This window comes from Mercenaria mercenaria, chromosome 6 (assembly GCF_021730395.1).
Source record: "Mercenaria mercenaria strain notata chromosome 6, MADL_Memer_1, whole genome shotgun sequence".
Taxonomy (NCBI): domain Eukaryota; kingdom Metazoa; phylum Mollusca; class Bivalvia; order Venerida; family Veneridae; genus Mercenaria; species Mercenaria mercenaria.
In genome coordinates this window covers 78,575,334-78,600,650 of record NC_069366.1, presented here as the reverse complement: position 1 = coordinate 78,600,650, position 25,317 = coordinate 78,575,334, and the positions used below count along the sequence as shown (strand labels likewise).

At 34.2% G+C, this 25,317-nt stretch overlaps 1 protein-coding gene across 1 annotated transcript in view; it reads right to left on the bottom strand.

Annotated features, from left to right (window-relative positions):
- Nucleotides 1-375: 375 nt before the first annotated feature.
- The window catches only part of LOC123548447 (low-density lipoprotein receptor-related protein 2-like), a 70,548-nt gene continuing 45,606 nt past the window's right edge, over nt 376-25,317 (bottom strand). Inside the window, exons 16-39 of the mRNA XM_053546919.1 lie at nt 22,331-22,561; nt 21,762-21,933; nt 21,049-21,185; nt 19,618-19,786; nt 19,202-19,323; nt 17,883-18,014; nt 16,734-16,943; nt 16,398-16,568; nt 15,642-15,827; nt 14,228-14,398; nt 13,787-13,960; nt 13,024-13,191; nt 12,510-12,683; nt 10,267-10,434; nt 8,841-9,014; nt 7,980-8,147; nt 7,432-7,605; nt 5,654-5,821; nt 4,964-5,137; nt 4,444-4,611; nt 3,386-3,559; nt 2,433-2,562; nt 1,866-1,977; nt 376-658 (exon numbers count right to left, since the gene is read on the bottom strand). Of these exons, the coding sequence (XP_053402894.1) occupies nt 650-658; nt 1,866-1,977; nt 2,433-2,562; nt 3,386-3,559; nt 4,444-4,611; nt 4,964-5,137; nt 5,654-5,821; nt 7,432-7,605; nt 7,980-8,147; nt 8,841-9,014; nt 10,267-10,434; nt 12,510-12,683; nt 13,024-13,191; nt 13,787-13,960; nt 14,228-14,398; nt 15,642-15,827; nt 16,398-16,568; nt 16,734-16,943; nt 17,883-18,014; nt 19,202-19,323; nt 19,618-19,786; nt 21,049-21,185; nt 21,762-21,933; nt 22,331-22,561 (3,836 nt within the window). The 3' untranslated portion in view covers nt 376-649. The remainder of the gene's footprint in view (nt 659-1,865; nt 1,978-2,432; nt 2,563-3,385; nt 3,560-4,443; nt 4,612-4,963; nt 5,138-5,653; nt 5,822-7,431; nt 7,606-7,979; nt 8,148-8,840; nt 9,015-10,266; nt 10,435-12,509; nt 12,684-13,023; nt 13,192-13,786; nt 13,961-14,227; nt 14,399-15,641; nt 15,828-16,397; nt 16,569-16,733; nt 16,944-17,882; nt 18,015-19,201; nt 19,324-19,617; nt 19,787-21,048; nt 21,186-21,761; nt 21,934-22,330; nt 22,562-25,317) is intronic.

Genomic DNA, 25,317 nt, shown 5'->3' with positions numbered 1-25,317 from the left:
AGGCTATACAAAATAGACTTAAAATACTGTATCTCGAATTCAAAGGGATCAAGCGTTTCACTTCGAGATAACCGGAATTCGACATAAGATAATTGTGTGCATGTGTGTTGAGGACGAGACTTGAAAATATATTTGATATACTAGTAGGCGGAATTTCAGATAAGCGAATTCGAAGTATCGAGTTCCAACAGTAAATGTGTATCGTTCAGATATTTACGGGATGTTGAATCATATTATATTTAATAAATATGATATGACTCAACATACCGTTAATAATACTAAGAATTATCGCTAGTAGTTATGTTTATGAGCAATAGTAGAGGGCCGAATAATATGACAAAACCAGACGTTACAAAAGACCAAATACTGAAACTATTTTTGATTTTGATTTATTACACCGATTATATTAACGTAATAAGTATTTACAAGTTAACAAAGAAATGATAATATATCATAACCACGTCTTTGTTATTCGAGAAGAAAAAAAACACAGTGATAACATATTTAATATTTGTTCATATCAAGCTTTTTCTTTTCCTTCTGCCATGAATCATGCTTATCATTCGTCATGTCTGTTTGTGCAGCATCTGGCAGTTGTTCATTGTCATACATGGGATTTGAAATAAGTTCATCGCTGGATGAAGCATCTTTAGTAAAGCTAAAAGAAGACGATGGAATAAATCTTGAAGTTCTCATTTGTTATCTAAATAAGCAATACAAAATAAATATTGTGCCTCCAATTTTCTCATGTGTTTCTGTATGATTTTAAGCAGGTATTTCAATCGTAAAATAAATATTAATATTGAAGAAGTTTCAAATTGTTACATAGTTTAAGTTCGGAAAACACTTATAAAAATAATCACACGATGTTAAGTTTTAAAAAATGATGCAGTATGTACACATCACTCTGGTCGTTTTCATGAAATGCATACATCTATCTGTCTTCTTGTATATTTCTTACTATACTGTGCTTTGGTTATAATATAAGATTAAGTGTTAGTATAAAAGTTTAAATGGGCACGGTTCCAGATAATTCTCGCTAGATAAAATATAAATCAACTTTAAACACTTATGCCTGTTATTAGTCAGATCTTTTGACCCTCGATTCATCGGATTCCTTGTCAAAAGTATTTATTATTTATTGTTCGGCAAGCATTCAGTAAGTGTATTTTGACAATCAAAAACCACCTAACTTAATATAATAAGAATCGATACAGCACAGAGCAAACATTTTGCTTCTCCACGGTGAACGTAGAAGGCAAAATACTCTCTTTTTTCACATAAAACCTTTACCACGTAAATAACGCTACTAGTAGGTTCTAGAATAAGTGTATTTAAATAAAAATACAGTCCAGATTTCACAGTCCACTGAATCTGTCCTTTAAACTTTTGATTATATCAATTAAAATTTTGATAATATCAATTCCACGGTGTAGCGCTCCCGCTTGGCTCAGATCTACGGATCGCGCGGTAGCGCGGCCATGAGCTCGATTCCTGGCGAGGCGTATGTTCTCTGTGACAATTTGATAGAAGACATAGTGTCAGTGAAATCAATCGTCCTCCATCTCTGATTCATGTAGGGAAGTTGGGAGTTACTTGCGGAGAACAGGTTTGAACTGGTACAGGATCCAGAAACACTGGTTAGGTTAACTGCCCACTATTACATTATTGAAATACTGTTGGAAAACGGCGTTAAACTCAAAACAGGCAAACAAACACAAACATGTCAATCACAAAACTATAAAAGCAATTTCTCAATTTAAAAAGAATGACGTAAGTCAGGAAAAGTACATATAGCTAAGAGAAGAATAGTTATTTACCTGATATTTCTATAAACATAATTATGATAAAAATAATATACTCACAACATAGGATTCATCTATAGTTTGGACAGGGAGGTCAGTATTCTGTAAGTAACCTGGATTTTCAAAGGCGGATGTTCTATTATGGCCAAAAGGTGACAAATTACTACTACCTCTGAAACATACAGTGTACTGAACAAAACAACAAGGATAACGGTAGCAATCAAATATCGTTGAAACTCGTGTTATTGATTAAAGGACGAAATTTCTTTATGCTGAAGGACCTGCGACAGAGAGGTGTCTTTAACCAGAGTTTAACATTGACTACTTGGTTCATTAGAATAAGGTCAGTTTACTTTAGTGGTTTATTTAAAGTACATTAGTGGTATATCTAATACGAAAAAAAACTTCTTATTAATCAAGAGAGTATATTTCATTTATGTGTGCTCCTATCAAACTTATATTTCATATTCTCTTAATCAAGTTAATGATAACATGCTGAACACATTGTATTTTCAGGCAGGTTGATAAATTCAAAAATACTTTGCACATGTTTTCAACTGCAAAATTTGAAATGAAAAGTTAAATGAAATTTACGTTCAGACAGTGATTAGTTTGAATAAACTCTACCTTAGAAACAGAAATATAAGAGCACCAATTAGCAAGAAGACTGCTAATAGCAAAATCGCTACTCCAGCTGCGACACCTGGCACAGGTAATCCATTTGACGACGACGATTCTCTGGTGACACTTATTCGCTCTGAAAAAAAATGAAAATAGACAGTTATCTATACTTCCACTGTTTTAATTTCATGTTTATTTAAGCATATACTTTTAATCTACTTTCAGCATGATATGCAATATCATCACACATAAATTACATTTACGGATATCATTCACTCAAATTTTATTCTGTTAAGTATTTGGACTTTTATCCAGCTTTATCATTTCTTGTTTTGTGTTTCTGAAGTCGTTCCGCTCCATCTCCCTGCCTGCAACTGATATTATTTACCAGATTTATATAGCGCCCTTTTCATGATAAACACGTTCAAAGGCGCTTATCATATACTGCAGCCACACAGGGCGCGAAATCATCCTCTACTAGTACAGACACAGAGCGATCCGACCAGAGGGACAGAGTGAGATAAAGCCCCCAGAACAGACAGAGAGAACTTTTCAGATATAAGAGTTTTATTTCAAAATTAGTAAACATAGGTTATTGCATAAGTTTTTCTCCCAGGAAATCACTTAACGTAAAAAACAGAGATCCAATTAGTACAGCCGTGCTCCAGGATGCAAGCTTGCTCCAAATCTCATCCGAAACGAAAGGAGTGTATATAAAGATGTGTAAAAGACAGGCATTTATCAAAGGTACAAAGTTAAAATAATGCAATTAATACATTGACAACAAGCACAGAACAAATACGCAAATAAACACAGTTAGGACCAATGGTAAAACACCACTTTGAAACATTTAAACATACTTATGTGTTAACTGCATTTTAAACGTTGAAAACACAATGTAAAATTTTCTTTAAATTCAAACATTACCAGAAACGTTACTCATGTGAATAATATCATACTAAGGCATAGATTGTTTGTTATGCTCCAATGTCCACTAGCATTGCAAGTTACATTCATAAGTAGGTCAGCTGCTTTAAAGTCACTGTAGCACGTAAAATTGCATGTCGCCCCTATGGTTAAGTCACATGTTCCAGTGATTTCTCCATTTGGTATGTAAGGAGAACATTTTATAGCTGTAAGAGAACCACGAATAAATTCAAGTTATTATACTGAAAGAAAATGTCATTAAGAAATTAGCGAACATTTCTTCTTGGATACTAAAAATGAGTTAAATGTGATTTTCTGATTTTGAGAATTTTAACGGTTGGTAAGACTAAGCACATTAAACGTTCGATATTGTGGGCAATATTCCGTCACCGAACCTTACTCATTTAAAGCATTAAAAGAATATATTCAGTTCAAATAGCGAATACATTAACGCGCTCAAAACTTTGATGGCAGCTGCAAACTTCTACCCATCAATTTGCAAAATACGGAAACAAAAGTGACCAAAAATATATAGTTATTGATCCAAATGATACAGTTTCGGATTTCATAAAAGTAAATATTTTATCTAGGTTTCATGTAGATCAGGAATAAAATTCATATTTTAAATAGTGTGCATAATATTATGTTTCTTTTATGACTGATCTTGTTTTTAAACCGAGCTTATCTAGTTTCTTATTTGGACTAGATATCGTAATGGCAATCGGTCTTTAAAATTTAAAAGTTGAAAATGGTGTCCATATAAGATTTACCTATTGATCAAGTGACCTAGTTTTACCTGGTCTGGCCCAGTTTCAAACGTTTAGATTTAAGAAAGATAAATATTTTGACTAGATTTCGCGTATTACAAGCGGAAAATGGTTTTCTATAATTTGACCCAGAAGTATATGGCCTAGATTTTTTAAAGACAAACATTTTGACACCAATATGAGGCATTTGACCTAGTAACTTAGGTAATGCTCTCTGCAGGTCTATGGATCTCGGAGTAAAATAACAGGTCATTGAACTCCCGACAAAATGTGTATTGATATGTATTAATTTATTCGACAACAGATAATATCTACGCACTTACGTATACATGACTCCGTTGGGTGCCAAATATAATCATTTCTGCAGATAGCCACTGTGGTTGTATTGACATAACCCTGAGTACACGTTACTGAGCAAGTCTCGCCAACCATTTTCTTGCATTTTTCTGTAACCTTTCCATTAGACAGTGAACTGTCCTTGCACTCTGATACTGAAATATACAACTACTTCGAACCATCATGCGCTTTTATTGTTTAATTTAAAACATCGTATTTCACGTGTTAAACAATTGTTTCGCATAATTCCGAATTTTCACGACCAGTAATGCACAAAATGACTTTTGGGGAGAACCGTTTACTGATGTTGTAAGAACTCGTCATTCAACCCTTTTCCTTCTTTAATTATCAATAAATGTATATTCATATATATTATTGTACATGTTTAAAAAAGAAGCAATAAAGTATGTTTAAATCAAAAGTCGGATATTAGTAATTATTTTAGCAAATCTGCGAGTTAAACTGGTGCGAAATATGTAAAATTTCGACATAATTTAGACTTATTACCAAGACAAAGTTCTTCCGAAGCATCCCACTGTCCACTGCTATTACATGTGATACTTTGATAAAGTTCGTTTGCAATAAAGTTAGCATTACATTTAAAAATGCATTTTGCTCCTATGGAAAAATCGCAGGTTCCTGTGATCTCTCCGTCTGGAACTGTAGAAGGACACTTCAGAACTAAAATGTAAACAAGGAAATAATAAAAACTGACTCAATTATTTCCCCTGAAATAATCCATCAAAAATATGGTGTTTACATATGCAGTAAAGCAGGGATCTGTGAAAAGGTATCACAAATACTTAATAGACTAAACTTTTATATCTATATACGTATAGGGTTATCACCACACATATCAGGCAGGTGCCCGCGTTGATTAATGCTACAGCTTATGGGTCAAATGTCATATCTTCTTTTAAAACGTAAACAGGATTTATTTGGGTGGGAGGGGGTAGGGGTTTACGCCGTTTATCAACCATATTTCAGCCATGTAATGGCGGGCAGTTAACCTAACTAGTGTTCCTGTACCAGAACAAACCTGTTCTTCGCAATAAACTGTTATTTATATGTAAGATAAATAATAGACGGTGTCTGATTTATCATAGGCATCCGCATTATACAAATTCAGAAAACAAAACTGACTTCAGAAAACATGTATGTAGATGATAAAGAAGAAATCTTTTCCATTTAACATACCCTTACAAGACTCCCTAGGATTCCACATTTTGTCGCTTTTGCAGACAACTAAGTTAGTTGTATTTGCATAACCTTTGTCGCACTGGAACTCACAAACGACACCAATTGTTTTAGAACAAATTCCTATTATGTTTCCATAGGAGAGGGAACTGTCCTCACATACAGAAACTACAAAATATATCACCATAGAAACGTTTGTTATATCATTTGTCTAGACAAACACTAGCCTTTTTCACAGGCATAGCACAAAATACAAAACAGCATGTGGAAATAGTACATATATTGAACAAAAGTGCTATGTACCCCGATTTTCAACAACTATTGAATGCATTTCTAACTGGGGAAGTAAACAAAACTGTCAGGGGATGCATCTAAACCAACGAAAACCTATTCAAGAAAAGATATGTAAACAGTTGTTCAAAAACATTAGCTTTTTCCAACTGTCTAAACATCCTTTGCGTATGCGCACGTAAATTTTCTTTCTTCTGAAAATCCAATAAAATGTATTCTTTTCTGTTCTAGTTAACTGTTATTTGTGCAACAAGAAAACATGTGCTTATTCGGATATATTTCCTAAACTAAAAGAAATATTGTGACCTTGACTTGATTCTTAATCGGCATTTACAAAGATACAATAACTAAGTAGGTGGGTAGTAAGTTTAAAATAAGATTTGAGTTCCTCAAAGTAATCTAAGCTACATGTATCTCCAGTAAGTAATTAGTGTAAAATCAGTACAATGAAGATGCGAAAGAACATGAATCGCGTTGCATTGTCTGAGATCAAAATATTTGAAGAAATACTATTGCGTGAATCCGAGACAATGGTTGACAGTATGAACGTTTGGACGGATGATAAATGTTCCTTCTCAGCAAAAATAATGAAGGAAATAACTTTAACGGGTGTGAAACTGTACTTAGACTCTTGTCATCACTTATAATAAGAGATGATACTGTAAGTGTATTAATATTGGCGGTGTACTAATTTTCGCGCTATTAGCGGGATCAGGCATGCGCTAATTCATGTCTAGCGCTAATATTAGACTGAAATGAAAGGCTTTCCTAAAAAAAGTGATATTTATAGTATTGAAAATACCGTAATCACAATGCAACAGAACACAGATAATATATATTTAGTGTGTAAATATGACAATAACTGCATTCCTAACTATCCTTCTGCAGAATTTTTTGAATAGAATAATTTAACCTGTTTGAATATTAGTACAAAAGGCATCTATTTTTGTAAATTAAGCTGCATTTTTTTCTTCGCCATTGTCCATAAACATGGTATATAACACCTTCGGAGTAGATCGCAAGTTTGTTCGGTCGCGCTAATAACAGGTGTCACCATAACATTTCACTGCTTTAAAAACCAAGTGTAAATTTGAAAACAAACAATTATCACCATTCTGCACTGTGTACATGTACAAATTTACAGTATACAGATTAACACTGATTTAAACGAATGTAGATTTTATGTCATACTGTAGACCTATGCATTTTTATTTGCGTGCCTGGTCGATTTCATTACGAAAACCATTCAGCGACCAACTGGCTATTTTAGCGCTAGTGATACTGCGCTACAAGTACGCGCTAATAAGTCGAAACTACTCAATTCAAGGCGTTTGCGCCAAAACTGTAGATATCTGACAGTAACTGAATTTGGCTAAGAAAGAAGAAGTGAGAAAATAGAAATTAAGAAAAACATTAAAAAAGTTAAATTGTTATGAATTATAGATATGAACAGAAGAAATAACAGAATCATGAAGATATATATTTACCTCTGCAGAGATTAGTTGAAACAGGGCTCCATCCATCGGCCTGGCATTTAATTTCAAATTCCTTTACACTTGGAGTATAATATTTATTACAGCTGTATTTGCAAGACGTACCTACTCTTCGTGCACATCCTGGATCCAAACGACCATTTTCAATTTTATCACTACATGTGAATACTGAAAATACAATTTAAATAGGATAGATAATATCAATTAACAGTGTACATTTCATTTGAAATATGTTATTTTTTAAGTGATCGCATAAAGTCCTATAAATTTCGTAGCAAAAACAGTAAAATTGTGCAAACATGTGTTGGCTAATAAATGTTTTGCTGCTTGCAAATCGTGCAAAGTTATTTCTTAACATTTTACACATGAAAATGATGCATATAAGCATCGAATAAATGTTTTGAATGATTTTACACAATTAGGACCTAAATAATAAGTTCTAAATGTTTCTTTTTTTCGGCTTACGATTAGATTTTTGTTGTTAAACCGTGTGCTGTAAATTTGTTAATAATGTAAATGAATGCGTCATCATTTGAACGTACCTGTACACGAGTCAGAAGGATGCCATGTACTGTCATCCTGACAAACGACTTTATCGGTTGTATTGGTGTAACCTTTATCACACTGTACCATACACGTCTCGCCAATTTTGCTTGTGCATTGCCCCATTGTTCTCCCATTTGTTAGAGTTTTGTCCTCACATATTGAGTCTGTAGAATGACATATTGCCATAAGGCCGAATTTTAAGTTAGCAGACTCTTTGGCCACTATTGTATCTCACACAGACGCATGGGATTCCAGTGAATGCCAAAATCGCATGCGGAGAGCACGTAATCAAATGTACATTATCAATTATTATTACGGATACATTGCCTTAAAATGATAAAGGGGTAAAATGGAGACCACGTTTTACAACAATTATTTCAAAATTGCTACCATCCGAAAGAAAATAGTTACATTTTTGGCAACAAGCAGTCAAAATATTCATAATAGAAAGGCTCCGTCGTAAGTATTTTTGTTTCCATCATGTCTCATTTTTTATTATTAACGGTGAGTCTGTTTGTAATTTGCCCGTTAAATGTATGTTCTAAATAAGATAATAGATAAGGGTAGGTTTCTCGTCTAGGAAGCACGGAACACTAAAACACAGCTCAGAGCCACGCATTTGCAAAGTAGGCCCCAACTAAAAGAAGCTGTAACGGAAAAAAATTTACAGACATGTTGCTGAGATAATATCCCTTATTACAAAATTATTTCAAATTGCCACAACAAATGATATGGTAAGAAGTTAAAAACCCTGCATCAATATATATCTTATTGATGTCGAAATTTAATGTGAGTTACTGCAACAGCGCATTCATTTTACTTGTAATCACAGCTGATTTTTCTAAACTGAAATTTACCTTTGCAAAGTTCAGTTGTACGCAGATTCCATCCAGTAGCCTGACAGGTAATCAGCTGCGTTGCGATGCTTGACTTAAAATATTTATTACAGTTGAATCGACACGAAGAACCGATCGTCCTTGTGCATCCATCTTCTAATGCTCCATTTTCAATTTGATCGTCGCACTTGTAAGCTAACCAAATCAACATAATGTTTTTTTTTTTTTGGACATGGGTATAAACTATGCAAGATTTATGATTGTTTGATGCCATTTTCCTCTCATTGCACGAAAGGCTCTTAATTAGTGTTTAATTACGTTCAAAGCAGAATTTAATAATAAAAGTCGCTGAGGGTAGTCAATCGAACATTTAAAAAATAAGTTAAAAAGTTCTGTTGAGCGTAGTTAGGCAATAGTGTTTAATAGTGGTAGTAATTATTGATATTTTACATACTTATGCTATCTGTTTAAAACACCTGCAAAGGAGCATTCATATGGAAGCATGCCCTTTTTAACATTCGATAATTGCTTAACCGAATTCGTACTAATTCTTAAATCTTAAAGACAAGACAAAAATATGTTTTTACTATTTCTATGACGGTAAATATACATAAACTGTATAAAAAGCAGTAACAAAATCTAACTGACATTTAGAAGATTCGATCCTCGGCGTTACTTTATTTCTAAAAGTACTCTAGCATTTTGCATATTAGCTCGTTCAAGCTGTAAAGGTTAAGCAAAATTATGTTTCTCTAGAGTTAACTATATTTTCAGGAGCATAAAAGTCACCAGAAACAAAATTTGCCAATGACGAAAGGCATGACCTTAATCTATCCACCACCCATCTTGTAATTACATTGCATTTTAACTATAATACCTGAATATAGGGAATGATTTAAGACACAAGCAAAGTAGTCCAACAGAAAAAACAACTCAGTCACCTATGTAGCACTTCGTGTAGGAAAATGATAGAAGAAATACGTGCGAAAGATCCATAAGCAAAAAACATGTTCATTGAAAGCAGCCGTTCATACACAACATATAGAGAGAAGTAGAAAATAAACGCAGAAGTCCTACAGGAAAAGCTACATACAGTCAAAATGCCAGAACTGCAACATTTCATGTAAGAAAGAGTACAAAAACAAGGAAAGAGTCCAACAGGAAACGCCGCACTCAACGACCGCAGCCACTAATGCGGCACTTCATGTATGGCAAGAGTAGACATACAGACACTGAAGTCCAACAGGAAACCCTATAAAACAGTTATCAGCCATGCACGAAGAATATAGCACTTCATGTATGGCAAGAGTGAAAATACACTAAAGTACAAGAAGCAACCCCACAAAGACAGCAAAGACAGTAATCAGCTCCAAAGAATATATTACTAGGTCGTACTTAGACTTAAAAGAAAAACATAAGTAATTTGGTATCTTGCATATACGAGTACCTGTACATGCGTCTCTCGGATGCCATACAAGATCATCTAAACAAATGGCTACAGCAGTTGTATTGACAAAACCTGGCTCACATTGAAACTTGCACGTGTCACCAACTTTACTTGAGCATCTTCCAACGATATTTCCATTAGCCAGGGAAATATTCGCACATATAGGTTCTAGAAGATAATATGGATACTTTAAAAATTTGTAGTTTCCAAAATCATCATTACACTCAACATATATATTTTCAACAGATAATGGAGAAAATTCTGTAAGATTCTTTATTTCATTCAATCTATAGTTGTTGATATAATACAATGATTTCCAATGTTTCATAATCAAAGCATAAAGAAATAAAACTAAAATCTTTGTGCGGTTTCTTGTCACATTACTTCGAGCTGACATGTTAAGTACTATTTTGCTAAATAGACAACAACTTATATGAATATAGCAAAAAGAACACAGCATGTTTACTCGAAATAAACGATACATGTTTGAAAGTTCTTAAAGTGCCAAGGATACAAATAATTTTAACACTTCAAATTTTTACTTTTTCTACCTACATGTGTAAGTAATTAATTACATGTTTTGATGTCAGTGGCGATACATCTGCACAACAACTGGTCCCAAGGTATTGCCAGATTCTCTATTGTTTTTGGAAAGTTTAATTCTAAGAATACCGTTCCAGTTTTAGTTCCTCTGGGTAGTTGTTAATCAAGGTCTGCGTTATTGTGGGTTGACAAAATTTTACCTGATTTTTACTGTTTACTCATTATTCAATTTGGAGTTATTTGGTTTAAAAACAGTAGTGTATTTTTATATGACATATCATCTTTAATCCCAAATTTACAGGAACACGGTTTAACCAGAAAGAATTTTACGTGACTGCCCAGCTCGTTTCATATGACCGTTATTCTGCTGACAGTGCAAATAGTGATTTAGAGCTAATTCAATTTCAAAAGAAAATGACAGATGTTTAAAAGATAATGAATCTTAACTAAAATCATAGTTATTATGTAATGCAATATATTACAAGCATATATCCATATAGTACTGTGTCATTGTAGTTGTTATTTTTATTTTTAAATGCATGTGCCTAAAACCTCAGTTTGATCTTTAAACTTCATTTATTTTTAAACCAAACCAAAAAGCAAACTAAATAAATTAATTTGATAAGATATCTAGATATTAATATCATTGACTGGATTGCAACGATAAATTAAACAAGAAAGTTTAATATGCTCTTTTTCTTGAGCAATTTTCCAAAACGTGATGACTCAAAAACTCTTATATTTAAATATACATGTGTTATATGCGTATAAAATATCTGACATCTGATTTTGTATTTGAATAACTTGAGAGTTTCCTAAAACCGTGCCTGCTCGAGTTACCGGCCTTTGACCATATAAAAACAATTAAGTCCTATTTATGATGTTGAAGCTTAAATAAAATATGGAAAGTAGAAGTCATATTGTCACTTCTCTAAGTTTTCTTTTGTTTTCTGTTCATAAGATACTGGAAAAAATTCTTAACATTTATATTTCCAAATATAAGACAATGCCTCTTGTATTATTTTTCATTCTGACGAACACTAAGGATGGCAAAATGACTTAAAGGTATCCGATCTATCTACAAATAAGTAATATTTTGGTGGCTCGTGGCCCATGTCTTTTGATCGTTTGAAAGAGATGCGCCCGCTGTACAGAAATTAGTACATATAATGACCATAGATACTATGCATGAATCCCTTCAATATATTTTGACAACGAAAAAATAAATCTTACACTGTAATAACTGGATTTCTGTTAAAATATCACTGAAAATTATAAAGAAAAAATGTAACATTATATTTTTGTAATGCAATTTATATTTTCTTTTGCAGTAGACAAACTACTTTCAAATGACACTAAAATTACCAGGCATAAATATTTCATATATTTTAAAAGCACTATTAAATACAACTTGCTTATTTGTGGATCGAATACCTTATGTATCTCAATATGCTTTTTAATTTTCGAGATTATAGACAAAATGATTTTGATAGAGTTTCCTTTGTCAATAAACACATGTAGCATTGGACTGCCACTAAGGACAGCCAGAAATTGAAAAAGCTCCTTCAACCATCTCTGGCAACCTTTAAGATAATGTATAGCTTATATAGAAATAAGACCATTTTACAAATTTGCTTAATCAAACAGATTGCATATTAATGCCACTTTGTTACTTTATATGTGAACATAGGACCAGATACCTTTACAAAGAGCAGAGGAATCCGGATTCCATCCGCCAGCTTGACAGGTAGTTCGTCTGTCACTGAATGTTTGAGGATAGTATTTGTTACACCTGTACGTGCACGTTTCACCAAGCGTTCTTGTACAGTCCTCATCCAGTTTACCATTTTCAATTGATTTACTACATTTAAATGCTGAAAAACAAAAACAATGGCAGTATTGATATACCTTTCTTGTTTTAAAGTGACTATGTAAATACTCGCACAATGTAAATGTGCAAAATGAATTAAATCTAGTCTTACATTGGCAGAAGAATAACATCTAATCGTCAAAACTTAAAACAGTAGAATTCTTAAACAAACTGCAGGAAAGTTCTGTTAGAGTTTTAGATTATAAAACAAAACTTTCAAAACATACTTGCAAAGACCATGTTCAACCACAATGAAAGAACGAAATCGACCCTCAAGCTACTAGCAGGTACTGGAACTTTGAGAAAATAGACCATGATTATATAAATCCAGATCTTATATATACCGGTGCATATGTCCTTTGGATGCCATACAAGATCATCTAAACAAACGGCTACATTTGTTGTGTTGACAAAACCTTGGTTACATTGAAACGTGCACGTGTCACCAACTCTACTCAAGCATTTTCCTGTGATATGTCCATTTGCCAGAGAATTATTTACACATACATATTCTGAAAGACACATGGATACTGCTATAAATTGGTATTATAGATATATACTAGTGGCTCACAAAAAAAATTAACCTCAATACAAATAGAACTGTTTATTTTTTATCCCTTCTATTATTAACCTATTGTTTCTATATTTGACAATGATATAAGTAATAAACTAAATAGTTGTGATTTGCATACCAGTTTCCTACAAGCTAACAAGTTGTTAGCTGCTTTCGCTTTGTATATAGAAAATAATGCGAACATAGCATATAAAACAACATTTTAACTCGAAATAAACGGCAAATTTATGAAAGATCCCAAAGTAGCGTGGATGTAAGATGACATTGTACTGGTAACTTAATGTCACATTTAGGAATATTACACATCTATAACACTGTATAATTTGATCCTAGTTAAGCAAAACAGCTGAACAAAAACTTGTCTATCCTTTGTTGTTATTGGAAATTCTAAGAATACTGTCCAGTTTTAGGTACGTCAGAGGAGGTGTAGGTCACTGTCTAAGTAATTGTTATTTGACAATTTGGAGGATCAAACAGATAAAGCACTGGTGCAATTTTTGTTATTTAATATGTGAAAAAACAAGTCTAGATACCTTTACAAAGAGTGGAGGAATCCGGATTCCATCCGTCAGCTTGACAGGTAGTTCGTCTGTTACTGAATGTTGGAGAAAAGTATTTGTTACACCTGTACGTGCACGTTTCACCAAGAGTTCTTGCACAGTCCTCATCCAGTTTACCATTTTCAATTGTATCACTACATTTAAATGCTGAAAAGCAATTAAATGGTTATATTTATATAAACGCGTTTTTTATTCATCATTTTTATTTTAATGTTTTTCAACGTGTATGACATATAAATATTCACACCAAATTAAATGATTCCTTGCATCGGCAGAAAAAGGCATTCGACTTATTAAATTTATAGTTGTATGCTTAAATTCATTACTATTATCTCACCTTATCCTCATAACGGCTTTGTAAAAAACAATACATTAATAAAACTATACTTATACATTTACAAATGTTCAACATACGCGTGCAAAGACCATTTTCTGGTACATGGTATGATCCATTTCCTGTGCAGACAACATTTTCTCTAGTCATAACGAAACCGTCATCGCATTCATAATTGCATTTGTGACCGATTTTTCTTTGGCAGTCTCGATTTAGTTTTCCATTGTCGATAGTGCTAGGACACTTAATCTCTAAATAGAAATTATCGTTTTCGTACAGTTCAAACTATACAGTCTGATAAGAAAGAAAAGTGGATAGAATGTCCTTACACTATTCAATAAAACAAAACCGCTTAAACAAACAGGCTGATAGTGTTTTACTAACTTACCAATAATCTAGCTTCATCATTTAACTTTAGTGAACTTACAAAAGTTCTATTTCTATATATCCTAAAGTGAAGCTATGTCCAGGCATAGCGCATTTTATGACGGCATATGGGAGGGACGGATACCGGATATCAGAATTTAGTTAGAAGCTGTCAATCATCAAACGGGATTGAACCAGTTCTGATGAGCCTTTTTCGAGTGGGCTCTCAGTAAACAAAGAAAACAATTCGACTTTCATAAATTCTTTCTTCATGGCTACATGCTTGGGCTTGGCAGCCAAAATGGAATTAGCTATAAAGTTTCAGATATAGATAGTACATTAACTCATATATACTATATATGTAGTCCACTGACATGGAAATGACTATTAAGCTATAGTGCTTAACGGCGTCGTGTATGAGAAGTCACTTCAGGGCATGGATAAGAATATATAGATCTGTAAATAATTCAAGTTGTGCCTTGGCCTAGAATATTAATGGACAATATTTGGCTTTAATCGTTGATAACGTTACTTTGAAACAAGAATAAAGATATTGTATGTTTACAAGTCTGTCTATGAGTTACTTTATGTTGTATGTGTTTTTCAGTATGGAATTTTAGTAAATAACTATTTCATACTAGAATACTATAACAAGATAGACATTTTTCCCCAGGATTTATTGAGTTATCCCAGCTTTATATTCGAGATTGTTAACTGTAACCATTTCAGAGATTTTAAAACACTTTATGTTCTTTCCGGTTGCAAAACACTATATCTTCTTTCCGGTAGCGTCATATTCTTTCTGTGGCGGAGGAAGGCCTTTTCTCAAAAGTCCTACCTTTTGGCCATTTCTAAAGAAACCGTCACTGTTTGTTAGATTCTGACTATTTGATCTTTTACCTATATTGTTTTGATAATTTTGTAATTCTGCAATTTATAAATCGTAACTTACTTTATCCACAAATAAAGAAGGTCATTTATAATTATGACCATTAATCACAACAGTATCTCATGTGTTGTTTTCTCCTATAAGGATCATAAACACGGAATAAAATAAAGCCTACATTATACACGTAAAGTTTTCACATGCTATAAGGTACAGAAAAGTTTCAGTGCAATAATATTTACCAAGGCATACGTTGTCTGCTGCATCCCATTGTCCGGTGCTATTACAATTTATTTTATAAAGGGAGCTGACTGCTTTAAAACCACAATAACATTTGAATTCGCATGTTTCTCCAACTGTTCGGCTACATGTTCCAGTAATTTCTCCATTTGGTATTGTTGACGGACATTTTACCACAGTAAGAAAGTCTAAGAAATAAAGGAAACTCTTATTCCAATTTGAAAACTGTCTTGGGATTCAATTTTTAAATATTAAACAAAAGGTCGTTAAGTTGTAGAAATTCATTCACATATGGAAACGTACTTCGTAATATGATATTGTATTTTCCGTATGCATGTTCGACTTTCACAGTACAGGTGGTGGGAGCTACATTTTCAGACGTGGAATGCTTAATAAGCATATGATAATACGTTTTTGCACAAATATTATCGAATCTCATCACGGGAAACTTGTATAATTTTGGTTTAAAACTAAAAACAAAACAACGAACCTTAGTAAAATGTTTTACACCCAAGTGTCAGACAAATATTGTTTAATTCAATCCTGCATATTCAGTGCCTTCTACGCGTGTAATCAATTCTTACAATATTTCGTAGAAAAAATATAAATTGAACATGATGAATGTATTCATAGCATATGCGACAAAATATATTTTCTGCTGGTTTTACTGTGTTCTCGAATACAGCTATACACAAATGTCTAATGCTTTTAAAGGCAATTTAAACAAAAGTTGGAAACAGATGAGATATAATAAATACCTGCACACAATTCACTTTCCGGTATATGATACGTTCCATTTATGGTACAAACTGCAATTTCTGTCGTCTTTATAAAGCCCTTATTACACTGGTAATCGCATGGCCGGCCCACTTCTCGTGTACAATTTGAATCAAGCTGGCCGTTCTCAATAAATGATGGACATCTTAATTCTAAAGCAACATATATTAAAGAAAGTGACAAACAGTGTGACCCATGCAGGGGAGGGATATTCTCTCACCTGGACAACAATACGACACCAAAACAAGTAGTAAGAAAATGTATGAGAAGATCTTTTAAAAGTACATAATGCATCAAAGCAAAATTAATTTATATACCTTTACAGAGCGTTTCTGACTCCAGATCCCATCCCACATTCGTGCATGTTAAAACGGTGTCAAAAACTGGCATGAAATTGGCTGGACACCTGTATCTGCATTTGTGGTGAAGGTGTCGTAGACAAGAACTACCAAACGTGACATCAACCTCGCCTGTTTTGCCCCCACTTAGTAAAACTGTCTGCTGAATAAGATCTGTACACTGGTAGACTGAAACGAAGATTGATTTAAAGTGTGTGTGTGTGTGTGTGTGTGTGTGTGTGTGTGTGTGTGTGTGTTCGGGTTTAACGTCTTTTTCAACAATTTTTCAGTCATACAAACGACGGTGTCTACTTGTAGCAGTGAGCACAATGCCCAACTTTATAGTGCTGCCTCACTGGAATATCACGCCGCAGACACGTGGCATGATACCCCACCCAGTCACATTATACTGACACCGGGCTGACCAGTCCTAGCACTATCCCCTTAATGCTGAGCGCCAAGCGAGGAAGCTGCTAGAGCCATTTTTTACGTCTTTGGTATGACGCGGCCGTGGATCGAACCCACGACCTCCTGCACTCGAAGCGGACGCTCTACCACTAGGCTACCGAGGCAGTTATTGAGTAAACATACGATTACCTAGGTAACAGTTGCTAAGGACAGGCAACATTCAAAGAATCCAGCCGCCCGTACAACATTTTATATGTAATAAAATGGAACTTGTAAAATACGTACCTTTGTACACATTTTAAGAAAGAAGGCGAATGCAATAATAAATAATCAAAAGTTACACATACACAATAATGCAATATAGCTCACTCAAAAAGCATATCAAGGTTTATAGCCCGCTAGCTCAATAGGAAGAGCGCAGATCTACGGATCGCACGCTTTTATAAAAGACATTGAGTCTGAAATCATTTGTCCTCCACCGATGATTCATGAGAAGAAGTTGGTTGTTCCTTGCAGAAAACAGGTTTTACTGATACAGAATCCTGGGAAACACTGGTTAGGGTTACTACCCGTCATTACATAACTGTAACTGAGATACTGTTGAAAAACGCTGTTTAACCAAAAACACAAAAACACAAATATTAAAAGGGATTTCGATAAAAAACGCAATAGAAGTCTGATAAATTATAAAAAAAAGTTATCATTTTAGAGCTCACTTACCGTTGGCGCAAGTTCGACCGTCGGCTTTAAGCGCAATTCCATTTTCACAGGCACATGATCTACCAGTCTGAGTCGGAAAGCATATTGTACTACAGTCTCCACGACCATTGCGAGCTTTACATGCATTACTGACTAAAAAACAAAATAGGTATCTTTCTATGTTTTATTGAGTTTGATATTGTGCCACCTGAAGACAGAAACAGGTTGTCAGGGATTATATTCTTTTTTGAAAAAAAAAAACGCAACTGTCATTTTGTCACGTTCTGTCAGAAACCTGGTAATAATAATAATATCTGTCATGTGTTTACGAATCGAATAGAAATATCCGTCCCGAGGGCACCTGTGCATTGGGCGGTAATAAGGCTTGCCGAATTACCGCCCATGCGCATGTGGCCGAGGGACGGATATTTCCATCCGAATCGTAAACACATGACTGATATTTTTTCTTGCATATCGTATACATGCTTGCATTTTATTCTGGCAGATTATTTTTCTTGCATACCGTATTTTACAAAAGGTAGAAATAGTTTCTTTTTAGCACTCTTTCTTATAGTGGAAAATGAACACAAAACGCGGGAAATTAACGTCCGTAAGCAAAAGTGACGCCATGATGTTTTGCGTTACGCACAATAACAAAGTTCCACTTTAGTTAAATATCGTTTGTAGCGTACCGTTATGTTCTTATGGTAAACTAGTGTATTTTGAATCGAGAAATATACTATAAGAAACGGAGAGAAACTATCAAGGTACCTGCATTTATTCGTATTTTACATAAACAATATATTATCAGTGCATGACCCACTAGTTGTCATTAACAGCACGAGAGTCATCTGGCATGGGGGTGCCAGATGGGTTTTGCCGGCATGGGTAAAATCACCGGAAACGCCAGTCCGATGTGCAAGAATGTACTAGTCACCACGACATACTGACATATGTAATAAAATTAACTATCATGTACATTAAGAATTAAGAAATGTTCACTATTTCAAGATGACTAGAAATTCTTTATTTGAGCTTAATGTTCTTTTTGAAATGGTATGAAAAACGTTATTAAAGAGACTTTGTAGTGTAGCATTGAAGGTTCCATGCGCACCGCCTTGTTAACACATCTACAGATGTCTTTAAATTGTTTTTTTTGTACTTTTAGCATGTATAAATATTGAGTTCTGCTCAACCCGGGGCAAGAGGGCATAGACGGCAGCATGCATTTCCATTGCGGTCCATGAACAGGCTCAATAAAACCGAGCCTGCAACATTTTCGTTTTTGTTATGTTGAGCGACCTGTGGAGTTTCCACTTTTTCTATTTTACTTATTATACCTGCTTGTACATTATTGTTCGTGCTGCTGTAAAATGCGATCCTATCAAGTTTTCCTAGGCCCGGATTCTGTCCTACTAAAGTCCTGGTGTACGGTGGTTTCAACTCCACACGAACGACATGACTTAAATATATAAAAATGTATAACTCAAGGAAAAACGTTTTGTAATCAATTTGTAAATGTTTGCAAAGTATCATTATATGTTGTTTGTGTATGTATTTACCACTCAGATAATACGGGACTAAATTATTCTGACCTTTTCTCCTGAGATAAACTGGCATCAATTATTCCGATGACATTTTCAAAATGAAAGAAGGTATTTTTTTCACTTTGTTGTTATGGATATTACCCCTTTCAAGAAGCACCTAAGACAGAAGGAAGCTAAGACACAAAGTGAATATCTATTACGTCACGTACTCATTTCTGAATGCGGAATAATACAAATATTTTCCATCTGTGACAAGGTCTTTGATTTCCTCGAATCGATTGGTCCCCGTCATGTTCACTATAGTAACACAGTCTTTTCCATCAAGATCACAACGTTGTATTGTATCGTACTTTGAATCAGCCCAGTATAGATGGTCATCTATAATTAAAGACTGTTACTGTACACTGCATGTCCGATTTTCAGACAAAGAAGAAATTTATTTTAACTCTCCCTTAGAGTTGGCTTTTAATAATACTGGTTCGAATTTCAAAGTTTTCCTGTTTTGGAAAATATGATATATCCCGGAAAATCTAAATGCGTTAATTTATCAATAAGAGTATATACAAATCATAACTGAATGTAATCTTACTGCAACGTTTTTAAATATACTAAGTAAAATCACTTCCAAAGGCGACTGACAGACATAAATTGCGGGCAGTCAAAGCACTATATACACTCAAAAAAATTCCCAATCGGTCAGTTTGTATTGTATTACTATTTTGTTAATAATGCATGCATTTAAAAGAAATTTCACATACTGACATTTGAAATAGTACTACAACTATTATTGATTACTTTTGGCCGACTCACGGTCTACGTAACCGCTTTAGGCGTTTTGACCAATATAGCATATTTTGCACGTGCAGGGCATGTGCACCAATATGCACGTGTTAATGAGCACTTTCGACATTACTGACGAAAGTCCTACTAGAAAAACACAAATCATCGTGAAATTGATTATCGGGATTTTTCAACAAAACTAAAAGTAAGTCAATTCAATGAATTATACTTGGGTTTAATTTAGCCAAAAGAGCGCGAATGGTAGATAACCAACAATTGAAGGTTCTTGTAAACGGAAATTAGCTTAAAAATGGAAAGAACCATCAAAGTAACAGCTACAAACAAATTATATCAATATTCTTTAGAAATTGCAAAAATAATTACACACGTATCGTAAATGTATCCCGGCTAGCTCGATCGCGCAGCTCTTGTGTCAGTTTCACCATGATATGTGTTTTTCTAGTAGGACTTTTGTCAGTAATGCCATAAAATGTAAACGAACACGTGCATGTTGGTGCACATGCCCTGCAAGTGCAAAATATGCAATTTTGGTCAAAACGCCTAATGCGGTTACTTTGCCTGTGGGGCGCGCGCGCCAAAATAAATTAATAATTAGCTGCAGTACATATTTAAATGTCGATATGTGAAATTTTGTGTGAATACATGCATTATTAACAAAATAGTAATACAATATAAACCGACCGATTAGGAATTTTGTTGAGTGTACATGCGGACTACTCATTACATAATTACACAAGAGTTTTACTACCAGAGGTAATGTAATGCCTCAATACAGTCACCAAGTATCAGTTTCTACATTTCAATCACACAAATGAACAAACTAAAGGGAGGTAACTCACTTATAAAGTCGATTGCTAGACCTTCTGGTTTTTTAACATGACTTCCCTTGATTAACTCAACCCTGTTTTTCCCATCCATGTCTGCTCGGCCCACAGATATTCTTTTGCGACCATAATCGATTGTGTAGTACATACATCTGAATTGGTTTATGATTGTAAATATGAATAATTGCATTTACTCATATACGATCATTATTTATAAGAAGGTGAATGCTTAATACAACTAAGCGCAATCATAATTATTCGGGTATATTCTATAAGAAGGTGAATGCAAAATACGACTGCATGTAATTCCTCATGGAAGAGCATTTCATATAAGAATGTGACTACTAAATACGACTAAGTGCAGATATTCTTATTCCAGTATACAAGTATTCTATATTCCAAATTTTAAAGTAATGTTTTGATGTTAACAAATTAGACGCAAAGGCGTAATATAACCTCCGACCATGATCATTACTCAAAGATCAAACACTCTGGTATTGTTTGTAATATTAACAATTAACAAAAACCTAAAACATATATCTATAAACTAAATCATATAAAGGTGACTCTTTTAAATCCGACATTCTTAAAGTCCATCCTTTCTACTGTTACTCAATTAATACGAATGCACGAGTTTGCAAAAATGCAAAAATTGCAAGTAATTCAAAGAGTAGTGTTGCACGGTTTAACCAGTGGAGAAAATATTACTGTCTTAGAAAAATTGTTACCCTTTTCCTGGATGAACCACAAGATCGCCATTTGTCCAAGGAAAAACTCTATTCAAAACAACGTAATCTCCTGAAGGTGTTAATACTCCAATAAAAGGTTCATTGTTGAAGGTGAAGTACAAGTTTCCTGTAGTCATATCCTTGTCAAAACGATATGGATATACGTAATATCCTACAAATTGTTATGAAATATCTGTTTTAAAATTTATACTGACGTTGGTGGAAGATGGTCTTATAACAGGCACGGGCGGGCACCCGGGCAAAACCACCGAACCAGCTGGAAAACTGTCTCATATGAAAATTTGCTACACTATGTACAGCGAGGTTTCGAAACCACGGAATTGACAAAAATCTATAGTTAAAGACATATCTTTTTATAAAATTACCATGGTATTTGAAGAACAATGACATGTGCATGATACGCATGACTGTATTACTTGTAAGTATGTAGAAATCAGTCATGTATGGCTGGTGAAAACCACGCTTGTACCCAGACAAACAAGTAAACTTCATAACACTGTGCTTTTAAGTAAGATTAAATAAAACAAAAGAGTTAGATGATACATCACCTATATCAGTCAGTATTTGCTGGTCTGTCCCGTTCAAATTGGCGGTGTATATGTTATGGTCATAATTTTCTGACCAGATTATTTTCTTTGTATCAACATCAATAAAGACGCCTCTATAATCATCATTATCGGAGTTTGGCATGGCACTGATGTTACCATTCTCCAGGTTTATTTGAAGTAACTCATTATTTGTCCAATCAGCCACAAGGAGAAAGCTATCCTCTACAAAATCTGTGGAAGAAACAAAGTTTACTGTAAATCTATTCCACAAAGCTCTCAGGTAGGGATGATTCTATATTCCCTAAAGTTAACTACAATTTTACAGTATTACCTACCTTGGGAAAACGGGTCCCAGAAGTTCTATAACTTAGGCAACAGTTAAAAAAATGTTGTAATAATTTTAGGGTACTGGGTGTTACACTTAACTGTAATCTTGATCGAAATACATTCAAACTTGCTTGAGAGACCACGTCTCCTAATCTACAAAAAGATCACATTCATTGACATACCACTTTTTCAGTTTCATTGTTTTGAGTTGTTTACGCAAAATTATGCTATATTAAGAGACCAATTCCCTTGGGTAGTGTCTAAAATAAATTGCACTGTATATTCATATGTAACTCTATGATTAGTTTTGTCTTATCTGTTTTGAGACTGAAAATACAGTTTAGGGATAGGTTCATAAACTTTCAAAGTATGATAAAGAGATATAAACATTTCAAATCTTGCAGCGAATAAAATTTCTAAAAGCGTTATACGTCAACTTACGCAAGTATAAACGAAAACATACACGGTTCAATGCCAGAAGCATTTATCAAAATCAAAGATATACATCACTCGCCGAAGTGCAGCTGAATTACAATTATCATGCCATTAGATTTATCTTTTGTACTGTTACATATAGCACCTACAGCAATGCAAAATTCATTAGCAAATGTCAACACGAAATACTGAAACATTACTACAATCATCCCATCATTGTTAACTAAAATTGACAACAGACAAATACAAATTACTACAAATTACAATGACTGCAACATTACATGGCAATTATTACTTTATTCTTATTGGAATTATAAGTACAATTGTTTGTATTAATGAAAGATAATAGGTAAGGGTAGATTTCTCGGAAGCTACGCCCTTAGAGGTATACGCGACCGGTTATTATAGCCAATACAAACTAATTTAAAAAGATAATAAGTAAGGGTAAATTTCACGGAAGCACAAAGCACCACAATCACAGCCTCAGAGCCACGCATTTACAATGTAGGCCCACAATAAAAAGAAGCCGAAATGGGAAAATATTACAGACGGGTTGCTTCAAAAATCTAACAAGTACATATAAATCTATGCCAAATAAAGAAAGAGAGGGGGGAAGTGGTAGGGGGTAGAAAAGGTGGGTGGGGGTGGACGAAGTTGAAGGGGAAAGAAATGGTACACACTTAATGAATGAATAACTAATCACAGCATGATTTTGCAATAATGACATATTGTTAGCGGCATTCTCTAACAGGCCTCATTTCGTCGTTGACATAATCAAGAAGGTACATAGCTACATACAATACAAAAGATAATAGGTAAGGGTAGATTTCTCGGTAGTACAGAACATCAAACACGCAGCCTCAGAGCCACGCATTAGCAAAGAAGGCCAACAACAAAATAAAGCTGTAATGGAAACATCTTACAGAGGGGTTGCTTTAAAAATCTAAAAAGTACATTTGAATTTATGCCAAACATAGATTGAGGTGGAGGAAGTGGTAAGGGGTAAAAAGGTGGGATGGGTGTTGGGGTAGGAAGTTGAAGGGGAAAGTAGAACCAGGATGAATACACAAAGGGAATGCAACGTTCCTGAATAACAGTTACACTACAACGTAAACCACAATAGCGCAGACATTCATGTACCAAATATTTACACACAACCACACCCAACTAACTAACATAGAAAAACAGACAAGTAAGATACAAGAACACAGAAAGGCACCGCTTTAGACCCACAAGCACACAAATACACCCCTATAAGCAGGAAACAAGAGGGCCATGATGGCCCTATATCGCTCACCTGTTATCATTGCACTTGAGGACAAGAAGGTCCTCAGAAAAAATATCTAAGCCCAAAGGACAGGAACAACAAAGGGAAAAAAATTTACCCCCCCCCCCCAAAAAAAAATCTTACAAGGTATAGATATGTTAAAATACACCTAAAAATTGGAGGTACCATCTATGTTGTACCACAGAAAACTGGTCTCGTGTTTTCCCTACGGCCAATAATAAAAAAGTTACTAAAAATAAGCTATTTATAGTAACAGGGAAGTAATTAAAAAAAATATTGTAAGTGGACAAAAGAAGGATCTGCCAAATAAATCTGTTGACATAAATGAAATTTCAGATCAATATCTTCAGTAGTTATGGAGATATAACAATTTTAATTTGAAATAAAGGGAGGGTATTGACATAAAATCAGTCCATAGTTATCTACCCTGATTGTCTCAGTCCAACTAATAACAATAATGAAATTTCAAATAAGTCCTGTAAGTACTTACTGATATAAATCCATTTTGATTCCAATCAGGGGAGGTAATCAGATAAAAAATAACTCTGGAACCTACGATTGGATCTGATTTGTCATGGAATCCAAGCTTTTTTGTTGTTGAAAATATTTTGGAAGTTTGTATCAAATAAAACAATAAATGAAGTCTCTATATGGCTGCAAAAGCCAAAATAGCCAATTTTGGACTTTTAAGGGGCCATAACTCTGGAACCCATGATGAAATCTGGCCAATTGAAGAAAGGAAGCAAGATCTTGTAGTGAAACAAGTTGTGTGCAAGTTTGGTTAAAATCAAATCATAAATGAAGCTGCTATTGTGCAGACAAGTTCAAAATAGCTAATTTTGGCCCTTTCAGGGGCCATTACTCTGGAACCCATTACGGGATCTGGCCGGTTCAAGAAAAGAATCGAGATCTTATGGTGACACAAGTTTTGTGCCAG